Source organism: Aythya fuligula, chromosome 5 (assembly GCF_009819795.1).
Source record: "Aythya fuligula isolate bAytFul2 chromosome 5, bAytFul2.pri, whole genome shotgun sequence".
In the NCBI taxonomy this organism is placed as follows: Eukaryota; Metazoa; Chordata; class Aves; order Anseriformes; family Anatidae; genus Aythya; species Aythya fuligula.
Genome location: NC_045563.1, coordinates 48,297,950 through 48,316,959, shown reverse-complemented (window position 1 = coordinate 48,316,959; position 19,010 = coordinate 48,297,950). Strand labels below are relative to the sequence as shown.

Genomic DNA, 19,010 nt, shown 5'->3' with positions numbered 1-19,010 from the left:
CAGGAGAAGGCCCAGTAAAGCCTCGTTGAACATCTATGTACACATATAGCGTGTACATATAGAACTTAGTATGTTCAAATGTGAATATGTACCAAAGCTCCTTTTTTTTTTTTTTTTTGCTTGTTTTGTACGTGGGAAAGGCTTACCATAGCTCTAGCATTACTTTTGCATTTTGCAGGGGTTTTACTGTCGGTGGTTAACGAGGAGAGCCTTCAGCCACTGCTGAGACTGCAGCATAGGGGAGGAGAATAAGCAGGAGCCAGCCACTAGCAAAAAAAAAAAAAAAAAAAAAAAAAAAAAAAGTTGCTAATGTTACTCTAGGGTTGGGTTAATTCCTGTAACTAATTGTCTATGCAGAGACTGTAAAATGGATACAGATGCAGGTGGAAATGCCATTTACGTGACGATATGGGTTACTGGAAAGGAAAACAGGCAACCACCCACCCATGGCTGAAGGTCCAGTTCCTCTGAGCAAAATTTTACAAGTGAATTAGGAAACGAGCTTTATATTTACAACATAAACTTACCAAGTCTCAATTTCGCATGTCCTGCTGCTTCCTCAGTGGCGCACAGGAATACCCTAAGCGCCTTACGCACCTTCGCAGTTCATTAGGGCCCCATTAGAGCCAAGCTCTTTAATCCCCTAAACCCCTGCCTTTGCCTGGGCCTGGGGCTGCCGCAGCCGTTGGCCATGCTGTTGCCAGGGCCGTGCCGAGCCGTGCCAGCCCCGCCGCTCCGCCCCGAGGGCGGGCCGGGCTCTGTGGCACCGCCGCCCCCCAGCCCCATCGGCAGACGGTGCGGGGCTGGCAGGCGGCGGAGCTGGTGAGGGCCGCGGGGCCGGGGGCTTAGGGCTTTGGGGTTTGGGGCTGGGGGTGCGGAGGGGCCCGGGAGGGAGGGAGGAGTAGGGCGGGGGGCAGCGTTGTTGGGGCGGCACAAAGCCTGGCAGCCCCCGGGCTGAGTCACGGCACCGCACTGCGCTATAGCGGGACGCGGGGAACCGAAATCCAGCCCCCCCTCATCCCCTTTTTGGGGGTTGCTTCTCCCCGCGGTGGTCCCGGGCGCCGAGCCGAGCCGCAGCAGCCCCCCGGGAGCGGCTCTGCCCGCGGGGACTGCGGAGAAATGCTGCTGCTGCTGCAGCCACAGCCACAGCGCCCAGCTCGAGAGAGGGGGCTTGCTGGGGGGAGTCCTGCCTTGCCCCTGAGCCGTGCTGTGCATTGCAGGCTGCAGCATTTCTATTTATAAAAAAAAGAAAAGCTGCGGTTTTACCGGTGGGTCGTCTCTCTGCAGTACAGGAGCAGAGGAAATACGACTCCTTTTCCCCCCAAAATTAGATACGTCAGTAGGGTTACTGGTGACAAAGCTATTCTGCTGGCTGTGATGGCTTTTATTAACCTTCCTTACGTTGTTCTGGTCATGGCTTGGTGGCTACTACAAGGACTTCTGTATTTTCTGCTTCTGCTGCTCTTGTTTTTTCCCTCAAAACTCTATGTGTTTATTTGTCACGTCAGTCGTGTGCTATAATAATGGCTCTTAGCAGGCTACTGTACTGTAAATGCAATGCAGAAAAATCTCTGTTCAGAAATGAACGAGGGGAAAAGTTACCTGAATATAGACGGGCTTATGTTTTGGGCCATTATGCCTGAGGCTCCACTCCTGCACACAAAAATCTCTACCCGTGGTGAAGTACTGGTTTTATTTAAGTGGTTAGCAGACTTGCGTTGGCTCAGGTGCTCCCCGGATTCAATTCCTGGCACTGCTCTGAGTCTGGCGAAGGCCAAAAGGCAAAACTGCCGTGCTCTGCTGACAGCACAGTGTGGCTGAGGGCTCCGCTGGGATGGCGCGGTGCCCAGGGATGTTCTTGTTGCGGTCGGCTCTCGCTTCAGCCGCCAGCCTTGCTGTAACAGCCGGGCTAACGGCACTCCTGCAGATTGATGCCGCTTGTGGGAAGAGCCTCTGGATACAGGGTCTTGGAAGGCTTCTCACAAAGTTGTTTACCCTGGAAAAAATCACATCCCGCATCTGAAGGGTTTTATTTTTAACGTCAGCAATAAACAGAGGAAAAGAGTTTCTTGCTTTTTGTCAGTAGAAAAAATAACTAGACATAAAATGCAGTAGGATTTAAATAATGCTTTACAACAAAACCATCCTTTGAAGTTCACAGGCAATGTTTTGGAAGGAAAAATTCCATCCCGATGTGATTATGGCCTGCCACACCAGGCTCTTAACTGCATATAGAAATAGTTTCAAGCAATATGAACACAGTTAAGAGCAGCGATGCGAGTGCTTCATTGTGGTCTTATCTTAAGTGAGATCTGTATCTGAATTCCTGGAATTCATGGGACTTCCAAATCCGACTTTGTCTTTGAAGATAAGTATGTCCCACATCCTTCTACCTCACGTGCTGGTCCTTCTCGTGCCTGTGCCTGCTTGTTACTTAGTCTGAAGAGCCTGTTCTCTGCAATAGCAAGGATGTTTTAGTGCTAGACGCTGCTGTCTGTAGCTCATTCTCTGCATGCAGAAGTCTGTCTGGCAGTTCCTGCTGCCATCGGAGTTACTGAAGCCTGACTTTCCCATCTTGCTGCTGCTTGCAGATGGCAGCGGTTGTGGAAGACTTGAGCCATGCCTGAGGTCCCATGGTGTGTAACTGCTTGTGCCAGCACCTCAGTGTGCATTTGGGCAGGGCTGGCAGGAGTATGGGGAGAGAAGGAGCAAATGCCTCCTTAGGGCAGCCGGATCTGTGCTGAGATCTCCCTGAGAGAGGAAGGGAATGCGGTCTGGCTCCAGGGTTATCGCTGAATTAATGTAAAAGCAAAGGCATTCAGACCTAAGCAACCTCTGTGTTAGGTGCACTTGCAGAAGGTTGCTGTTGGAATTAGTGAGGCCCGTTGGGTGGTGTGATAAGCAGGAAGAGAGCGGGCTGAGCAGCGGCCTGCCAGGGGCCTCCGGTGGCTGTGCTCTGAATAAAATCCCTGTTCTGAGAAGGTGCAGAGTCACTCCTCGCTCTTCTTCTGTGGCTTCTCTCGACAGTGACTTCATTAAAAAGGAGTCGAGTTTTGAGACCTTGATTCCTCACCATATGTTTTGCCAGTTCTGTGTCGACTTTTAATATAATAAACATTTCAAATCTGTTTATGCCTCCAAACTAGGGAAGAACCATGATCAAGATGAATTGTATCCTGTTAACCGTCTGCATCATTCTGGTTGCTTTTTGTAGTTCAGGTGAGTACAAAGGAGGCTTTTTGCTGATGCAGTGTTATGACAGTGTGTGAAGAAATCACGGAAACTATGTCTGGGAAGGAAAAAAAAAAAAAAACAAGAAAGATCTGTATTATTTAATACCACTTTTGGGAATGAGAGTAACCTTATAAACAGGGCAGAGTTTCTGTTGCTGATTGTCTTTGGTCAGAATAGAGGTGCATAATGTGGCAACAAAATGTTTGATTTTGCTGATGGAATATTGGATTCCTGTGGTATAAATTGGAAACTAGGTGTATAGCATGAGGGAGAAATGACGAAAAAAAAAAAAGAATAGAATAAAATTCTGATAAAAGTATCTTTTGTCTGTCAGTTTGGAAAATGTAATTTTTAAGGTAAAAGAAGCAAAATTTTAATACATTATTCTGCAGGTGACATGAAGATGAGTATATTTCAAAATGATACAAGTACATGCTTCAGAATCTTACTTTCAACATTGCCAGTATCAATATCACAGAATCACAGAATCATCTAGGTTGGAAGAGACCTCCAAGATCACCAAGTTCAACCTCTAACCTAACAATAATGCTTGTACATTTCGTCTGGAGTCTTTAGTTTAACAACCATGGATATGTTTTGCGACATTTAGATGCAGCTGGTGTTCTTCCATTTTTCTTATTAATGCTGATAATGTTTCAGCGCTTTATTATTCAGTAAAGGTAAAACCTTGTCTTCTTAGGTTATGCCCTAAGGTGTTACCACTGTGAGAACAGCCCTTCCTTGTGCAAGACCAATAATACTTGCTTATCAACTGAAGATGCTTGCTTGCAGATGAGATTTGGTATGTATGCTGTCCTACAGACTTAAAGTAAACATGGTTGTTTCAATTTTCACTGTCTGTGCACTTCTAATCTGGCCATAACAAGCATTTTTAGCCTCATGCAGAAGACGGCTTTGAATGCAAACATGAAGGTCGTGCTTGTAGTGAATTGACATATTTTGACTTGAAAGCAACTGATAAAGATGACGATGATTTAGACAGTTGATTTATATGTGTACTAGCACGTGCATAGATATCAGTATATACAGATAAAGGAAAAAAACAACACAGTAGTGGCTAGAAGAAAAAGCAGACAGCATTGACTATAAAATACAAAATGTTTGTCTTGAATTTGTCACACTTTAAAAACAGATAAAGCATGTGTAACTTGTACAATAAACTTGCAGCTAAAGACTTGGTCTTTTTAAAAATTATTTAAAAAATTATATTTTCCTGGGTGTGAATTTATCTGCATCTAAGGAACATGGTCAAGGATATTCAGGGGCATGGAGTTACTTTCCTAGTTGTTGAATAATGTTTGACTGTTGCTCTGAGTGACAGTGTATTCATTGGAAAACTAGAATATCATAAAAGGAACTCACTGTTTATTGAATTTGTAGCTGGCACACATTTTACTTTAGACTTGTTACCTCTAAGGAGTTAAAGTGGGTAAGCTCATGAAAGCATAGAGAAAACTGTTTACTGAATTTGAAGTTAATTGTGGTCATTCTAAGGTTTATAATTTTTAATGTAAATATAGGGTTAATATGATGCTAGATAAATACCTCAGCTGAAGGCCATTTTAGCTCTGTAACAAAGTATTTATTCGTCTCTCTGGAGTCCTGGAGTTCGCATTCTGTTTAAATGGCAGAAATGAAAATGTGGCAATCCTCCCAGACTTCCTTTGGATTGTGATTTACTCAGCACAGCCTTGTAATTGTTTTTTTTTTTTTTTAACAAAGAGATTCTGAAGCTAATAACCATCTAGTTGGAGGTCCCCCAGTGTCCAGGCAAAATGACAGCTTGGCATTGTGCACCTTGTAAATGAAGATGTTTGCAATCGTATTTTCCTGCCGGAGAGCCGGATGCATATGTGCAAGGTATACAGAAATGGACCTGCCAGCCTAGAGCACTGCACTAGGTCATCTCCGGCAGCTGTTTTCCTAGTGCAGGTCCCTTGAAAGTGAAATACTGAGTGAAGTGAAATAATCTCTCATTTTCCCAGTTGATTCCTTCTGCCCTTGAAAGACTGTCGTGCTGTCTTTGGACAGCAGGAGCAAATATGGAATGGGACTGCCATCTTCCTGGGACAGTCCTTGCTAAAGGTTCAGTTCTGGTGTTCCGGAGAATAGGTGAGAAGAGGGGAAGGCTCTTCTGCTCTTCAGGCTGTGTCTTCCACGTGTTGCATGTAGAAATGAAGCCAGTCACATGTGATGGGACTTGCCTTCAGCACAAAAATGAGCTTGAGTTACTGGACTTGCTCTGAGCTTGGTGGAGGCAAACACTTGGACTGCAGGACAATGCAAGAGCTGCGCGGTGAATTAGCAGACGAGTTAGGTTATGTGTTATCTTTGTCTGGCAGGAGGCCCAGAGGAAGAATTGTTTAAGCTCTAACCGCATATCTCCCAGAGTGTTGTTTAGTCTGAATGAGGAGCACTGGTTAGCTGAGCGCTATATATATATATATAGTTTAATAAAAATAAGTAATTTGTATTTACATATTTAAATATATATAACATACATCTTTTAGCCATATGTACATATACAAGAGCGTGCTGTGGATACAGGACTACAACTTTCTATCAATATTTACACTACCAAAGTCCTAGTGAAATCACATTCGGAAACTTAAAAACAACCGGAGAGGGGAAAAAAAAAGCTTAAAAAAAAAAAAAAAAAGCGAGTACATTGTCTAGTCAGTGATTCTCTCTCCATACCAAAAATTGAATTACTCTTAATCTGTTTAATTATTTTGCAGGTAAACTGAGAACGTCCTCCTGCTGGAAGATATCCCAGTGCAATGTGAATGATATTGCTGTATTCTACCAGTTGGATAATTTTGAATACTTTTGCTGCCAACAAGACTTGTGCAATGAGAGCACAATTACTGCAGTTAACAAAGCAGCTTTCAGTATTGTCTCTGTAATGACCATGTTATGGATGCTTCTGTAATAACCGTTATCTATGCTGTACTTCCAAGCTGAAATTATACAAAATCATTAACTCTTTCCTGAATTGCACTTCTTGCATTTTCAGTTCCTAACCGGACTGAAGCTTGACCCTTTAATTTTGATTTCTACGTTTTTTTTTAAGGCTACATCTGTTAAACCACTGTCTCCATTCACGTGAAGGAGGACTTGTATTGTTAATGTTTTAGGGAATTCAGGAGTTTTGCCATGCCATCTGCATGGGGAAAATACCTTGTTCTGAAATAGTGTCATCTTGTGGAGAACCTGAGCAAACTTCAGTGGGTTAAGTGGAGAGGAAGGATTGCGGTAGGTCTTGGGCCAGAAAACTGTCCTATTGTCCCATGAATTTTAATTATTTTTCATTGGGATTTCTATTTTTTTTTTTTTGGATGTTACCTTTTTCATACACCGAGCAGTGTGTTTACCCTCAACACAGAAAGTGTTGGATCATAAGTATAAACTTGCTGTGGTGTTCATGACAAATGCTGAAGTATTTGATTTCAAGTGATGTAGACTCTTTGTTCCTGTCATTGTAACATTTTATCTTCCTTTTTTCAAGCCAGTAACAATGGTCAGTATGACTACTTTGGAAGAAAGCATCTAAATTTCTTAAAACCAAAACAAAATTAATGCTATAAGTGGGGAATGCACTTCCTCTTTTTATATTTCTGTGAGCATGCAGACAACATATACTAGCTTCCTTTCTAGGCTTTTATTTTTATTTCAGTTTTGCTTATATTTTTTTAAAAGTCTAGGATTTAAGCTAAGCATGTGCTTTGCACTGAATATTTCTCCTTATACTGAAAGTTGTTTATAAAATGCTAAGGAATTAAAATGACACAACTTGTTTACTTTCCCGTATAATTAGCTTTTGCTTTTTTGAAAACATGGGCAGGTAAACTTAATCCTTAAAGCTTCCACATAAGAGTATTAAACAAAAATTTAGAGAACTTTATATTTTGACTTTTATGCAACTCTAAATGCCAATCAAAATATATGTATATTTATACAGCATGCAGAAAAAAACACTCAGTTTTATGTGTACAACTTCCAGAGCTCGAGCACTCTGCACATTGTTCTGACTCAGTGGTGGAGACAGACCTTTGATGCTTCCCCTGGATTTAGGGAGCCTATCAGTCGAGTACAATGTGAAATTTTCCTTTGTCTCGTTTGGAACTCTTAGCATATTCCTGCAAGAGTCACGGTCCGTTGTCAATGACATATTCTCTTTCTGAGGACCCTAGCTAGTGCTGTCCAGGGCACCAGTGACACCAGTTCACTCAGTCATAACAAAGCAGGGGACAGCACTGTATTACTCCAAACCATCGTGTATTCTGCAGTGCATCTTTTGGTTAAGCTTATCTTAGCTATGAAAGCATACTGGGATTTCTCTGATCACTCAAAATATGAAAGCTATGCTGTCTTTGATTAATAAAAATTCCAGAAAAGAAAATGTGGAGAGTGTTGTTATTTAACAGCATGCTACTTACAGCTGAATATAATTCTAGTTGTTTCTGTGTGGGATACATCCATGCTTCACATCCAGTGGCTCTTGATAAGTGCAAGCCAGACTTCTCCCACTTTCACCTGGAGATTGCTGCTGCCTGTGGTAAGTTAGTTTTGGCAGAGCGATTATTTGCTTTACAGAGCTGTTACGCCTAGTGGTGTCTGGAGTACAGGATAACTTGACACTGTTGCCTGGTGGGGTTTTTGATTATCTAAGTTGTTTACTCTGTTCTAAATTACTGGCACAATTAAAACCTGTTTCTTAAAATACTTTTATTTATTTTTATTTATATCCATAATTTATACACTAATAGACATCTAATCATCAAAGAGTATTCTCTGCATCTCCTCAATGTTCATTGCTCTTGTAGCCATTACTCCTTTTTTCTTGAGCAAGGGTTTACAAAGGAGTTATTTTTCCCTATAAGCATGTGAACAAGGAGATAAGTTATGGAAGCTGCAGTAGCAGCAATCAGGGCATGGAGAAATTCATTCTTGTGATCTGTCTTTGCCTGAATTCCTCCCTCATTCTGTTTTCCATCTTATACTTGGTGTTTTCCTTTGAAGGGAGGTTGGGCATGGAGAGTTTGGAAGCCCTGTGGTGATGATGGGAAGGTGGAGCCGAAACACCTGGTTGGTAGGAATTTTGCTGTATCTTGTCTCAAGTCATTCTCTGGTTTTCCCACTCATAAATGATAAGGTGGGAGGGAGGTCTCCGTGCTATTCCAGGATGCAGGAAATTCTGAAAAGAAGATGATATACGGAAAAAGAAGAGAGTTAGTGCAAGCAATTTCCTCCCACCCCATGTTGGGATGAGAGAAATAAGGAGGCTAAGAAGTAATGAGCTTTTATTTTGCAAAATGTGGGGGAATTCCTAAGGCAATAAATTAGTTCCAGCAGAGCATGCACATGAAGTAAGTTGGTATTGCGCTAACTGGGGCATCTGGATATTGTTGTTATATAAATGTTAAAGGCACCGGGTAACAGCAGTATTTCTCCATCTGGGAGAGAGCTTAATGTGTCCGAATCTCCACGTGTCTCTGAGGGACTCATATCTTGCTGGTAAATACATTCAGCCTTAGGCCTGGAGTCATAACAAGGAAGTTTGGCTACAAGACACACGTAAACATTAAAACCAGTTATTTGTAAAATGTCCATGTTTGTTCCCTCAGAAAAAAGTACATTGTACTTTCTGACTTGATAACTCAGTTTCAAGATTGCACTAATGGGACCTTGATGCGGCACCCTGCATTTTAGAGAAGAACAGAGCAGCTAATTCGGCTGTGGGATCCCAGGAGGAAGCAGGTGGTCATTTCTACTCCCATCTTTCCAAGAACAGTTTATCTTTTATTGGGTTAAAAGATAAGGAAGACGTGCAGATGAGACTATGAGTTTATATGCTGTGTTGATTACTACAGTAAGGACAGCTCATATAGCATAGGAAAAGCTGTTCTGGAGCCTAGAAAAGTGAAAATTTAAGAATGCTTTTGGTTTCTTAAGTGGAATGAATAAAAAATGTTTGGAGCAAAGTTGCAGATAAGGACGTTTACTGAAGTTAGGAACTAATTTTGAAGAGTCAATTAATAAATGATGGGTATAAAAAGGGTTAATGTGAAGCAGCAGGTTCCTAAAGACAGACTGTTCCCCAGGCAACACTAATATGCACATCCCAATATATGAGAGTGGAAAATTCTGTGATTCTGGCCTACTGCAGAGACTACAGGGCTGGCTGTACACAGGAGCCTATCTTACTTTACATGTAAACCTGTTGTTATATCTACACCTTCTTCCGTATTGTTGTTCTTCTAGTGATCTTCTTTATTTTTCCTCAAAACCCTACATGTTTATTTGTAAGGTCAGTAGTGTGATATAACAGTTGTTAGCAGGGCTACAGTATTGATATACAATGTAGAAAAATCTCTGTTCAGAAATGAAGGAGGGGGAAAAGTTACCTGAATATCGATGGACTTACATTTTGGACTGTTATGCCTGAAGCTCCCCTCCTGCACACACACACACACACAAAACAAAAACAAAAACAAAAACAAACTATGATCAATTATAGGTTTTATTTAAGAGGTTATAAATCTTGTGTTGACTCAAATACTCTCCGGATTCAATTCCCAGCACCACTCTGAGTCTAGCGAAGTTGCTCATGGCACACTGCTGCTGTTCAGGAAGAGGGGTAACTCCACCCTTACTCATGGGATGTGTTTGTTTTGATGTTTGATACAAAAGTCATTTGTACCATTTTGGTGGCTAAGGATGATAATAAAGCATGTTCACTCCTGTTTTTCCTTTCTGACAGCTACTCAGAAATGTTAATTTTTGGCAGGTTTTGAGACCAATGAGGCTATGGAGACACTGCAGAATGGGACTAAAAAGTTGCACGTTCAGTGGGTGGAGGTTGTGGTCAGATGCACCCTTATTTGTTAGAGAGAGGGCTGCAAACCTAAACTAACTGAAGCAGGACATAATGCAAACATGACTGTTTAACTTCTGTGCTAGCAGATGCATCAGAAGGACTAATTTGTGAGTGTAGTAATGATGATACTGGCTTAAACGTTTCTGTTGCTGTTTAAGGATCCAGTTTTTGTTTGTGTTTCAGTGAAATGAGTTTCAGCACAGCATTTTTGGAATGCCAGCTAGCCCAACTCTGTTTTGAGGGTGTAACACAATGTTATTGTTCCCATGTGTACGATTGCCAAAGAACCCTTTATTCTTGAGAGCATTCACTCATGCAGTGCTGGGAAGCCTGTGGTCATGACGTTACGGAGAATTTCAGTGGGAAGTGTCTGTGGGAGCTCCCAGCTTCGCATTGTACTGGCCCAGTAGTTGCAGTGACAGTGCTCTCGCTTTGTCTTTTTGTCTGCAGCCATCTCCAGGAGAAATGACCAGGCACTCCTGTAATAAACAGTGTTGAATCATAAGAAGCTAGCTGTGAATTGGAAAAATGGACATAGACGCTGGTCATGCTGGCAAAGCTGTTTTGCCTCATCTCCAAGCAAATTCAGACAGAGCAGCTCAGGTTACAGCAGAGCTGTAGTCCACTTCATGCTCATGCTAACGTTCCCAGAGATACTAATGTTTTCCAGAGGACTTCAGACCCTAATCATCAGCTGTCACGTTACTGGGAAGTTAAGGCATAAATGAGAATACAGGCACATTCATTTAGCTTGTAATCAGAAATGAATGAAGACAGTGTGCAATGTTGTACCAGAAAGAGATTAAAGCGATTGAATTGACAATCAGATCTTGAAGTTTAATCCCATTTAAACACGAGCAGTTTTTTTTTTTTTTTTCTTCTTCTTGTCTCTAGTCATTTTGATTTTGTAGTCTGCTGTAAATAAAGCTTATTGCTCAATGTACTGGTATGTATGAACAGGTGCTTATTTTAAAAATGCCATGTCTGTAGCTGGGCCACACCAGAAGCCATAGAGTGCATGATGCGGCTAGGAAGCAACAGTTTGCATGCAGAAAAATGCACCGGAGAAGGAAAAACACGACAGCTGCTGGTCAGGCACACAAGGTACAGCTTCCTTTTGCACTGTATTGTGGTGGCTTTCCACTTAGAAAAAGGACTTTAAATCCATCCTCAGCGCCCGGCTGCCCCGGGGGCCATTTTCCCCCGGGGAGAGCCGTTCCCGTCCCCTTTGCTCTCCCTTCCCCTCAGCCCCGGGGCTCCTCCGCTCCGCCCGGTGGCGCTGCCGGAGCCGCCTGGCGCTGGGCTGGGCCGGGCCGTGCTGCCGAGCCCGGGGGAGCTGCCGAGGCGGCGGCGAAGGAGGAGGAGGAGGAGGAGGCGGCGGTGGCAGAGCCCGGCCCGGCCCGGCCGCCCCCCGGCAGGTGAGTGGGGCCGCACGGCGCCGCCTCCCCGCTGGCTGCGGGGGGACGCGGGGCCCGCCCGGCTCTACGGGGTGGTGGTGGGCCCGCAGCCGGCCCCGCAGCCCCGGCTGCAGCCTCCGGGGGTGGCTGGGGCGGGGAGGGGGCCCCGGCTGCCTGCTCGCGGCACCGCGTCCCCGGAGGTCCCATGGCAAAGCGGGGACCCCACTAAAAAGGGGCCCTGCACCTGCCCCATTGCACCTGCCCTTTGCCGCAGGCCCTGTGCTCTTGCTTTCTGTCTCTGCTGATGGAGGCCAATTCCTGCAGGAGGCGAGGGTGTTGGGCCCAGCAGGGGGATTGGCTTCTAGGGGAAAGTGTAATGTCGTTGAGAAATAGCTGCGTTATTTGCACAACAGCTATATAAATACACTGTTAAATTTTCTTGGTTCAGCGGGAGGGTTGGTGTCCTGGCAGGCCATCGCATAGGCAGATCCATGGGTAAATGCGAAATGTGCACTTGCAGTGAGGAAACATACCTGAAAATGCTTTGCTTTCAGTGTCCATGTTTAAAGCACAAAGTCATTCTAGGAAATACATTTAAATTAATAAAGCACTTGCCTAAATTTTCACATACTGCTGTTGGGAGCCTTTCTACTGCTGCCCTGTTAAGAGAAGAGCACGGGGGCTACCATTACGTCCCTTGCAGAGAGGATGCTGCCTGTTTTCTAATATAGTCATTCTGCAAGAGAAGAGGTAAAAGACCTTCTGTAGCACCTTTGTAGTGAGACCTCAGATGAGTGCTGTTTGAAGCTATTATACCAGAATGACTTTGAACAGACGTGGGGAAGGTTAGGCAAATGTGTGTAGTTCTGTGGAAGTCAGGGGACTGTTTGTCAGCATTCCTAATCATCTGAGGAGGCGTTTGTAACGTCATGTTTCAGTAGTCTACCCTGTAGATTCCCTGTAGATTGGTAACTCTCAAGCTGTGGGGGTTCTTTGACCACCTAAGTATGACCTGCTGCTGAAATGTGTCCCCGTCTGCTGTTGTGCACCCCTGATTGCCCCTTGTGGTAGGCCCTGTGTTTGCCTGACTCAGGGAAGCAAGCAGGCTTGGAAGCTATCCAGGTGAATACATGGTTAGTATTTTTTTTATAGCTGGATTTGGCTGCAGCTAAAGCTGGACAAAGAGAATGGAAGAATATGAAGCCAAAGCTGCCAATGGGACTCTCCTCTTTGGTTGCATCCTGTTGTGCTAAGAGCTGAAACCTCAGCTGAACTTTAAGCATCAGGAGTAGCTGGTTTTGTAAAATTCAGCAGTCCTTTGTTATATCTCCTGGAATTTGTGTAGGGTTCAAGTATCCTGCCTGTTCTTCAGTGAAGAAGAGATCAAGGGAAATGAACGTATAGTGCATGGCAAAGAATGATTATCAACACAGCGGGATATGCAAGGTGAAGAGTGGGATGAGATACACTGGCAGCGATGAAACAGTGTGGGACATTGAAATTGAGGACAAGCAGTCTGAACTTACTGGGGAAAGACAAATGATCTGTCACAGCAAAAACTTCCCAGACAATATAGTCACAGAGGATTTGGATTCCCTGCTTCTCTTATACTTGATAACCGGTAGTGCTATGTTCTGGAAGTAGGCTGCCAAAGGAAGGAAAATGATGATAGGTTAAATTCTGTTTAGGCGATCCTGCAAGCAGAAGGGACTGTGTTGAGCGTTCCACTTGCAGCTTTGCCATCTTCGGTGCTCTAATTGGCTGTCTGTATAAAAAAAGAAAAAAAAAAAATCATCATTGGTTGACTTTATGCTGGCTAAGGGAAGTCTGTTCAGTTTTGTTTCCCAGCTTGATTTGGAAAGCTTGTCAATATTTACTATCCCTTGTATAAACAAAAACACATCAGAAGGTAGCAGTTGAGGTATTCAGGTAGGAATGCCGGCACGTGAAGTGACCAAAAGTGATTGCAGCAGTCAAAGCTGTAAATGAGCGAAAATAGCCATTAGTAAAATGGAAATGCGCCGTGATTACATCTAGTGAGTCATTTTACTCCACTTTGTACATGGGTAACCCTTTAATGTGTCTGGAAATGAGCTTTTTGCAGAGAGCAGATTTGATGTTACAGCTCTGGAGGAGTTATGGGTGGGGTTTTTACTTCTAAGTTGTATAATTTCTGTCCCCAAGCCCGCAGCTTGCTTGTTGATTTTAATGTTAGAAAAGATTCCTAGCGTAATCCATTTTGACCTTTGTAGATAACATAGGCCATAGAGTGCACTCTGTGATTCCTGCTTTTAGCATTGAAAATATAACCATCTTTAAAGCAGTCTCTGCTATCATTCTGCATACCTTTTAAGGAAAGCTATGTGCTAACATTTATAATAAACTCTTTTCCAAATTCAGTACCGCTGACTGATCTGTGCATGCATATTTCAAAAGTATGTAACACAGATTAGAAAGGATGGATTATTTTCCTCTGGATGTTGTTAGTTGAGAGTGAAAATTACTGAAGTGCAGCTTTGCTTCTTACTTCATGCTGCTCGTCGGAATTACTATACAGAGGCAGAGCAATATACATTAGTCTGCTCTTAATGTGCATCTCCTTGACACAGTTTGGTATTTACTGCATTGGCTATTTTAAAGACTTTGTCCATTTTTTTCTCAGCCAAGCTTGTCGCTGTTGTTCAGTATTGTTCTTATCCTTAGAACTGCCTTCTACCTGCTTGGTCTGTAGGATTTTGCTTCTTATAGCTGTGTTAGAGCCCGTACTTGTGTTTATTGTGAGACTGCAGCTTTCCGTGGTCTGAGGCTGTAATTACAGGTATGTCTGGTACATTGGTACCATTTAGAAATACGTGGTGCTTGGTTCAGAGCAGAAGAAGCAAGGAATGCTTGTTTGCCTGGAGGTTTAGATGCTAGCATTTAATATGCTGATCAGTGACCTCGGGTTACAACACTCATGTCATTTTTCTGATGAAAGCAGTCATGGCAATTAATGCAGTATGCTGTTCTTTAACGCTTTCAGTCGTTGTGTAGGGTTTTATAGAAATATGCATTGATATAATCCCTGTCACATTGCAGTGGCAGGCAGAATGTTTAAAGTCAGGTTAAATATTAGTGAACTTTAAGTGGCTCATATCTTTTATTTATATATGGAAATAGCAACTATGCTGAGTAATACTTATGGCATTTAAATTTTAAATACTTTCTTGGATTTTTTTTGATAGTATTGACATTTTACTAACAACAAGTTTTTAGAAAAGGCATAACATGCATATTTTATACATAATTACATTATTTCTCAGCAGCTAGTAACGTGATGGAGCTGTTAACAAACGCTTAAAGTTAGAATTGAGTATTTTACTTTGAAATACCCAGAGAGAAGGACCAGTTAATTAAAGTTACCTGAGTCACCGACATTTACTAATGTATTGTTTCATTTGTTTTTTCATAGCTATCTTGAAACTATGTGGAAATGGGGTAGTGGAGATGATTCTCCTTCCAAAGCTGTAAGTACTGCATTTCTTTTAAGATAATAATTTCTTAAGAACTTCCGACGTACAGAACCCTTAACTGATGATCTACTAATCATATATGTTTGCTCTGTCATAAAGAAGTTGCTTAACTGGTTTCACTGTGATTCACTTTTAGGACTCTAAAAGTCAAGTTGGGTTCTTGCTCGATATTTAATCCTTGCGTAACACGACTGCTCTATTCATCTTCATTATGCTTAACTTGCTTTAAGAGAGCATCTATAAGAATTACATAGACTTTATCCCAAGTGTGTTTTTTGTGCGTAGCATGTTAATAAAATATTTTGTTGCCACTAGGTTCAGTGACACTACTGCTAGATATTATAATGAAAATCCAGTAGATAAGGAAATCAAGTCCTTGTACATTAAATATGTCAACATACAGTATAGCTTAATTATTTTTATGGCCTTTTCTTGTTCATTCAAAAGTGATGTCATCCCCTCCTGCCTTTTTTTTTCCTTTAAGTGAACTATTGCTGTAGTTATGTTCAAGTTTATTTTAAGAAATGTGTTATTGATGGAAAGGTGAGGGATATTGAGGGATATTGCTTTTTTTTCCCCTGATTCCTTAAAAAAATAAAGCTGTGTTTTAAAGTCTCAAGTAGAGTTAGGTAGATCTGCTTGAAATTGTTAAAACTTTTTTTTTTTTCATTATTATTCCATACAGATGTTAGATGACTTTCAGAGACAGAGGGGAAAGTTGCTGTTCAAAAGAATTTATAATATGGAAATAGCTATATAAGGATTAAGAAAAGAAAGAAACTGCAAGGAATTTCTGAGATGGCAAAATACAGGGATTACTTGTTTGTGCACAAATGATCAAGTAATTGTAGTGGTCTGACTGAATCATAGTACAATGAAGAGTGTTTCTACACAGATGAAATCATATTATTACAATTATGTTGTGCGTTCTATTTTACATGGTTTTATATAAACCCTTCTGCTACTGTATCTGACAGACCAGTTCAAAACAGTCTGGTACATGTCCATACAGTATATGTATGTTTTAATATTGCATTCTAATAAGATTTGCTGAATATGTTTAAAAAAAAAAAAGCTGATGGCACAAGAATTATTGTCTGCGCTATCTTGCTTGTTCAAAATATGCTTTATGTCTGCAGGCTGCAGGGTCACAAGATGCAGGAAACATGTCGGTGACAGATTTGACTGAACAGCTGACAAGTACTGAACAGCTGGTAACTCAGCTAAAGGAGCTTGTCCGAGAGAAGGATGCTGAGCTTCGAAATAAAGATAATCAGTTAAAGGTACTGTGTGTATATTTTTGTCAAAGACACAGTTTAAAAAAAACCACATCAGTCCTGTTTATCGTATGCTGTTCTTGTAGACAAGTTTAATAATCAGTTATAACAACTTCAGGAACCCGGGGAAGCACTGGTTACAATTAGCTGTTATGTTTCCTGGGCATTACAGCTTTTTGCCAATGCATCTTCATAGAATCACTTAGATCATCAGGTCCAACCGTTAACCTAGCACTGCCAAGTCTGGCACTAAACCGTATCCCTAAGCACCACATCTACACATCTTTTAAATACCTCCAGGGACAGTGTTCCAAAATTGTAACTGAATTTGGATATTGCACAGGCAGCAGTCTCTTCACGGGAAAGATTATTTTTTTTTGTAATTACTTTAGATTTCTGTTTTTGTTTCTCTTTTTTTTTCTTTTTTCTTTTTTAAATGGGAGACTTGAAGGATGCAGTTGTTCAGGTAGCTAATTTAAGCCCTTCATGACTGTAATGTTTGTAGGAGGAGAGGGAATCTGCTGATGCCAAACTTTCCAAAGTGAAGCTGCAAAACAAAGCCAAGGTTGCATCATTAACCTCGCAACTGGAAGAACTTAAGAAACAGTTATCAACAGCAGGAGGGTTAGAGGAAAAAGCAGAACAAAAAAAGGTAAGTGTCTTTACATTTGAAAGTAGACATGTTATTGTGCTGGACTTGCATATGGAACTGAAGTCCAAATGTTGATCTGAGTCAGGTTAGGATCAAGGTAGACTTTGTAGCTGTTGTCTGTCCATCTGTGTATTTCTATCTCATTCTGTTTATCTTTCTCTAGAAATTTAGAAAATTGTACATTCCTTTCAAATTGTTTTATTAAAAAAAAAATCTTACTGGTTTTCATCTTATTACTGGCTCAGACTCTTAACACATGAAGATAAGCTTTTCGAGAAGAAATAGAAACAAGGCTAGCTTGTTATTTAAATATCAAAGACAATAATGGAAATATAAGAATGGCCTTGGTAGCAAAATTTAGAGCAAGTATAGTAATCTCTCATTTAAGTTACAATTGTTTTACCATTAACAAAGATTTTTAAATTTGTTTTTAGTAATGCAGTTATGTTAGTAGAGATTTTCTATAAAATAGTATATTTTAATGACATACAACTTCTAACACAACTTTAGTGAGACTTCAGTACTTTTTAAAGACATGATAAAGTGGAATAAAAGCAGATCAGTCTGTTAAACTTCCTGTGTGTCCTCAAAAACATGCAGTGGCTAATTATTTACATCTTCCCAATTTTTCTAGGAAGACATAGTTTTAGCAATTGGGTTTGATTTCTTTTGTAATGGCAGACAGTTTCTATAATCCAGTAGTTGTATCTCCTGAATTCTGATTGGAAACACTGTGTTTAGGAGGAATTCAATTAACTTTGCCCCCCAATATTTTTTTTCTTTTTCCTGAGTTATATTGGTTATGCATGCCAGATTATGTGGGTTACAGTGGCCAGAGGAAATGAATACCCTTTTTGTATGTTTCAGTCCACCTTGCGTAATTAATAATTACCATTAATAATTTAAATATTAACATTTTTACTAGTTTGATCAAAATACTGTGCCTGCTTTGTTTAGCTTCTACTTGGAATACTTAATATATAAGAGAATAGGAATACAAACTACAAGGCCACTTTATTTCACCAGTATTGTCTGAACAGGTAGAAGTAATGAAGTCAGTCTCTACTTACTTATGGAATGTGAAACTCCCTGTTTTTGCAGGCATCAAGAGATGGTGACCAGGAAAATGCTGCAGCAAATCGTGGGAAAATATTGGTGCTGAGAAGGAGAATTGAAGAACTAGAATCCCAGATCACACAAAAAAATGAAGAGCTACAAAAAAAGGTGGTGTTTTATATGATGCTGAGTGTATGTTTTTTCACATGTGTGGTGTAGGATTATATTTAAAGACTAAAGAGATATTTTGAGAAAGTTTTGGGTTGAGAAAACAGAGGTTATGTGCTACAACCTGCCTGAACAAATACAGTGAGATTCTTTCATTGTGTTTTCAGTTAACATTGAATCCTCAAGCATGCTTATAATAGTAGTTTGAAAATAAATAGAAAAGGAAACACTGTATGAACTGTGTGGGTTAATGTTATCTTTAAGTCTTCTATTTTGAATTAAAATGTTTTGCTTCAGTTTTGCTTGTTGCAAAAATAGCTAATGACAGAAAGAAATACAAATAATGATTTTGTGTTACAGTTTGTAACAGTGATGTATTTTGTGAACATTATTGTTGACTGGAAGGTGGCAGGAATGTGAGTACTGCAGAATTTCAGAGAGAAACAGGCTCAGTCATTAAATGTTAGAGTTAAAATTGAACCAGGTTATAAATGTGATTGTAATTTTTTCTGTACCCTAAAATAGGTACTATGGTGGTGATGCAAACTGTGCTAGAAATACAGATTACATGCAGTGTTGTCTTTTCATTTTCAGAATGCTGAACTGGAGGCCCAGCGCTGTCGGGGGACTGAAATGGATGCCATGCTGGCGGAGAAAGAAAAGAAGTTAGCTGAAAGAGATGCCTATATCATTGATTTACAGATAGCCTGTGGATCAGGTGGTGCTGCCAATGAAATACTCTTGCCCAATGAAGAATTGAAGGTATATATCTCAGATATAAAACCTCCACAGAGGTTTCAAAGAATCAGAAAC

General features: G+C 41.1%; 2 protein-coding genes across 2 annotated transcripts in view; both read left to right on the top strand.

The window, feature by feature from the left end:
- Positions 1-750: 750 nt before the first annotated feature.
- Positions 751-7,657, top strand: CD59 (CD59 molecule (CD59 blood group)). The gene is made up of 4 exons (XM_032188580.1): positions 751-822; positions 3,147-3,219; positions 3,935-4,036; positions 5,994-7,657. The coding sequence occupies exons 2-4, from the start codon at positions 3,156-3,158 to the stop codon at positions 6,185-6,187; spliced, it is 360 nt and encodes a 119-aa protein (XP_032044471.1). The 5' UTR covers positions 751-822; positions 3,147-3,155; the 3' UTR covers positions 6,188-7,657.
- A 3,870-nt stretch (positions 7,658-11,527) lies between these two features.
- The window catches only part of LOC116489902 (golgin subfamily B member 1-like), a 45,914-nt gene continuing 38,431 nt past the window's right edge, over positions 11,528-19,010 (top strand). Inside the window, exons 1-6 of the mRNA XM_032188643.1 lie at positions 11,528-11,553; positions 14,984-15,038; positions 16,184-16,327; positions 16,827-16,973; positions 18,075-18,197; positions 18,792-18,959. Coding sequence (XP_032044534.1) covers positions 14,997-15,038; positions 16,184-16,327; positions 16,827-16,973; positions 18,075-18,197; positions 18,792-18,959 — 624 coding nt within the window. The 5' untranslated portion in view covers positions 11,528-11,553; positions 14,984-14,996. The remainder of the gene's footprint in view (positions 11,554-14,983; positions 15,039-16,183; positions 16,328-16,826; positions 16,974-18,074; positions 18,198-18,791; positions 18,960-19,010) is intronic.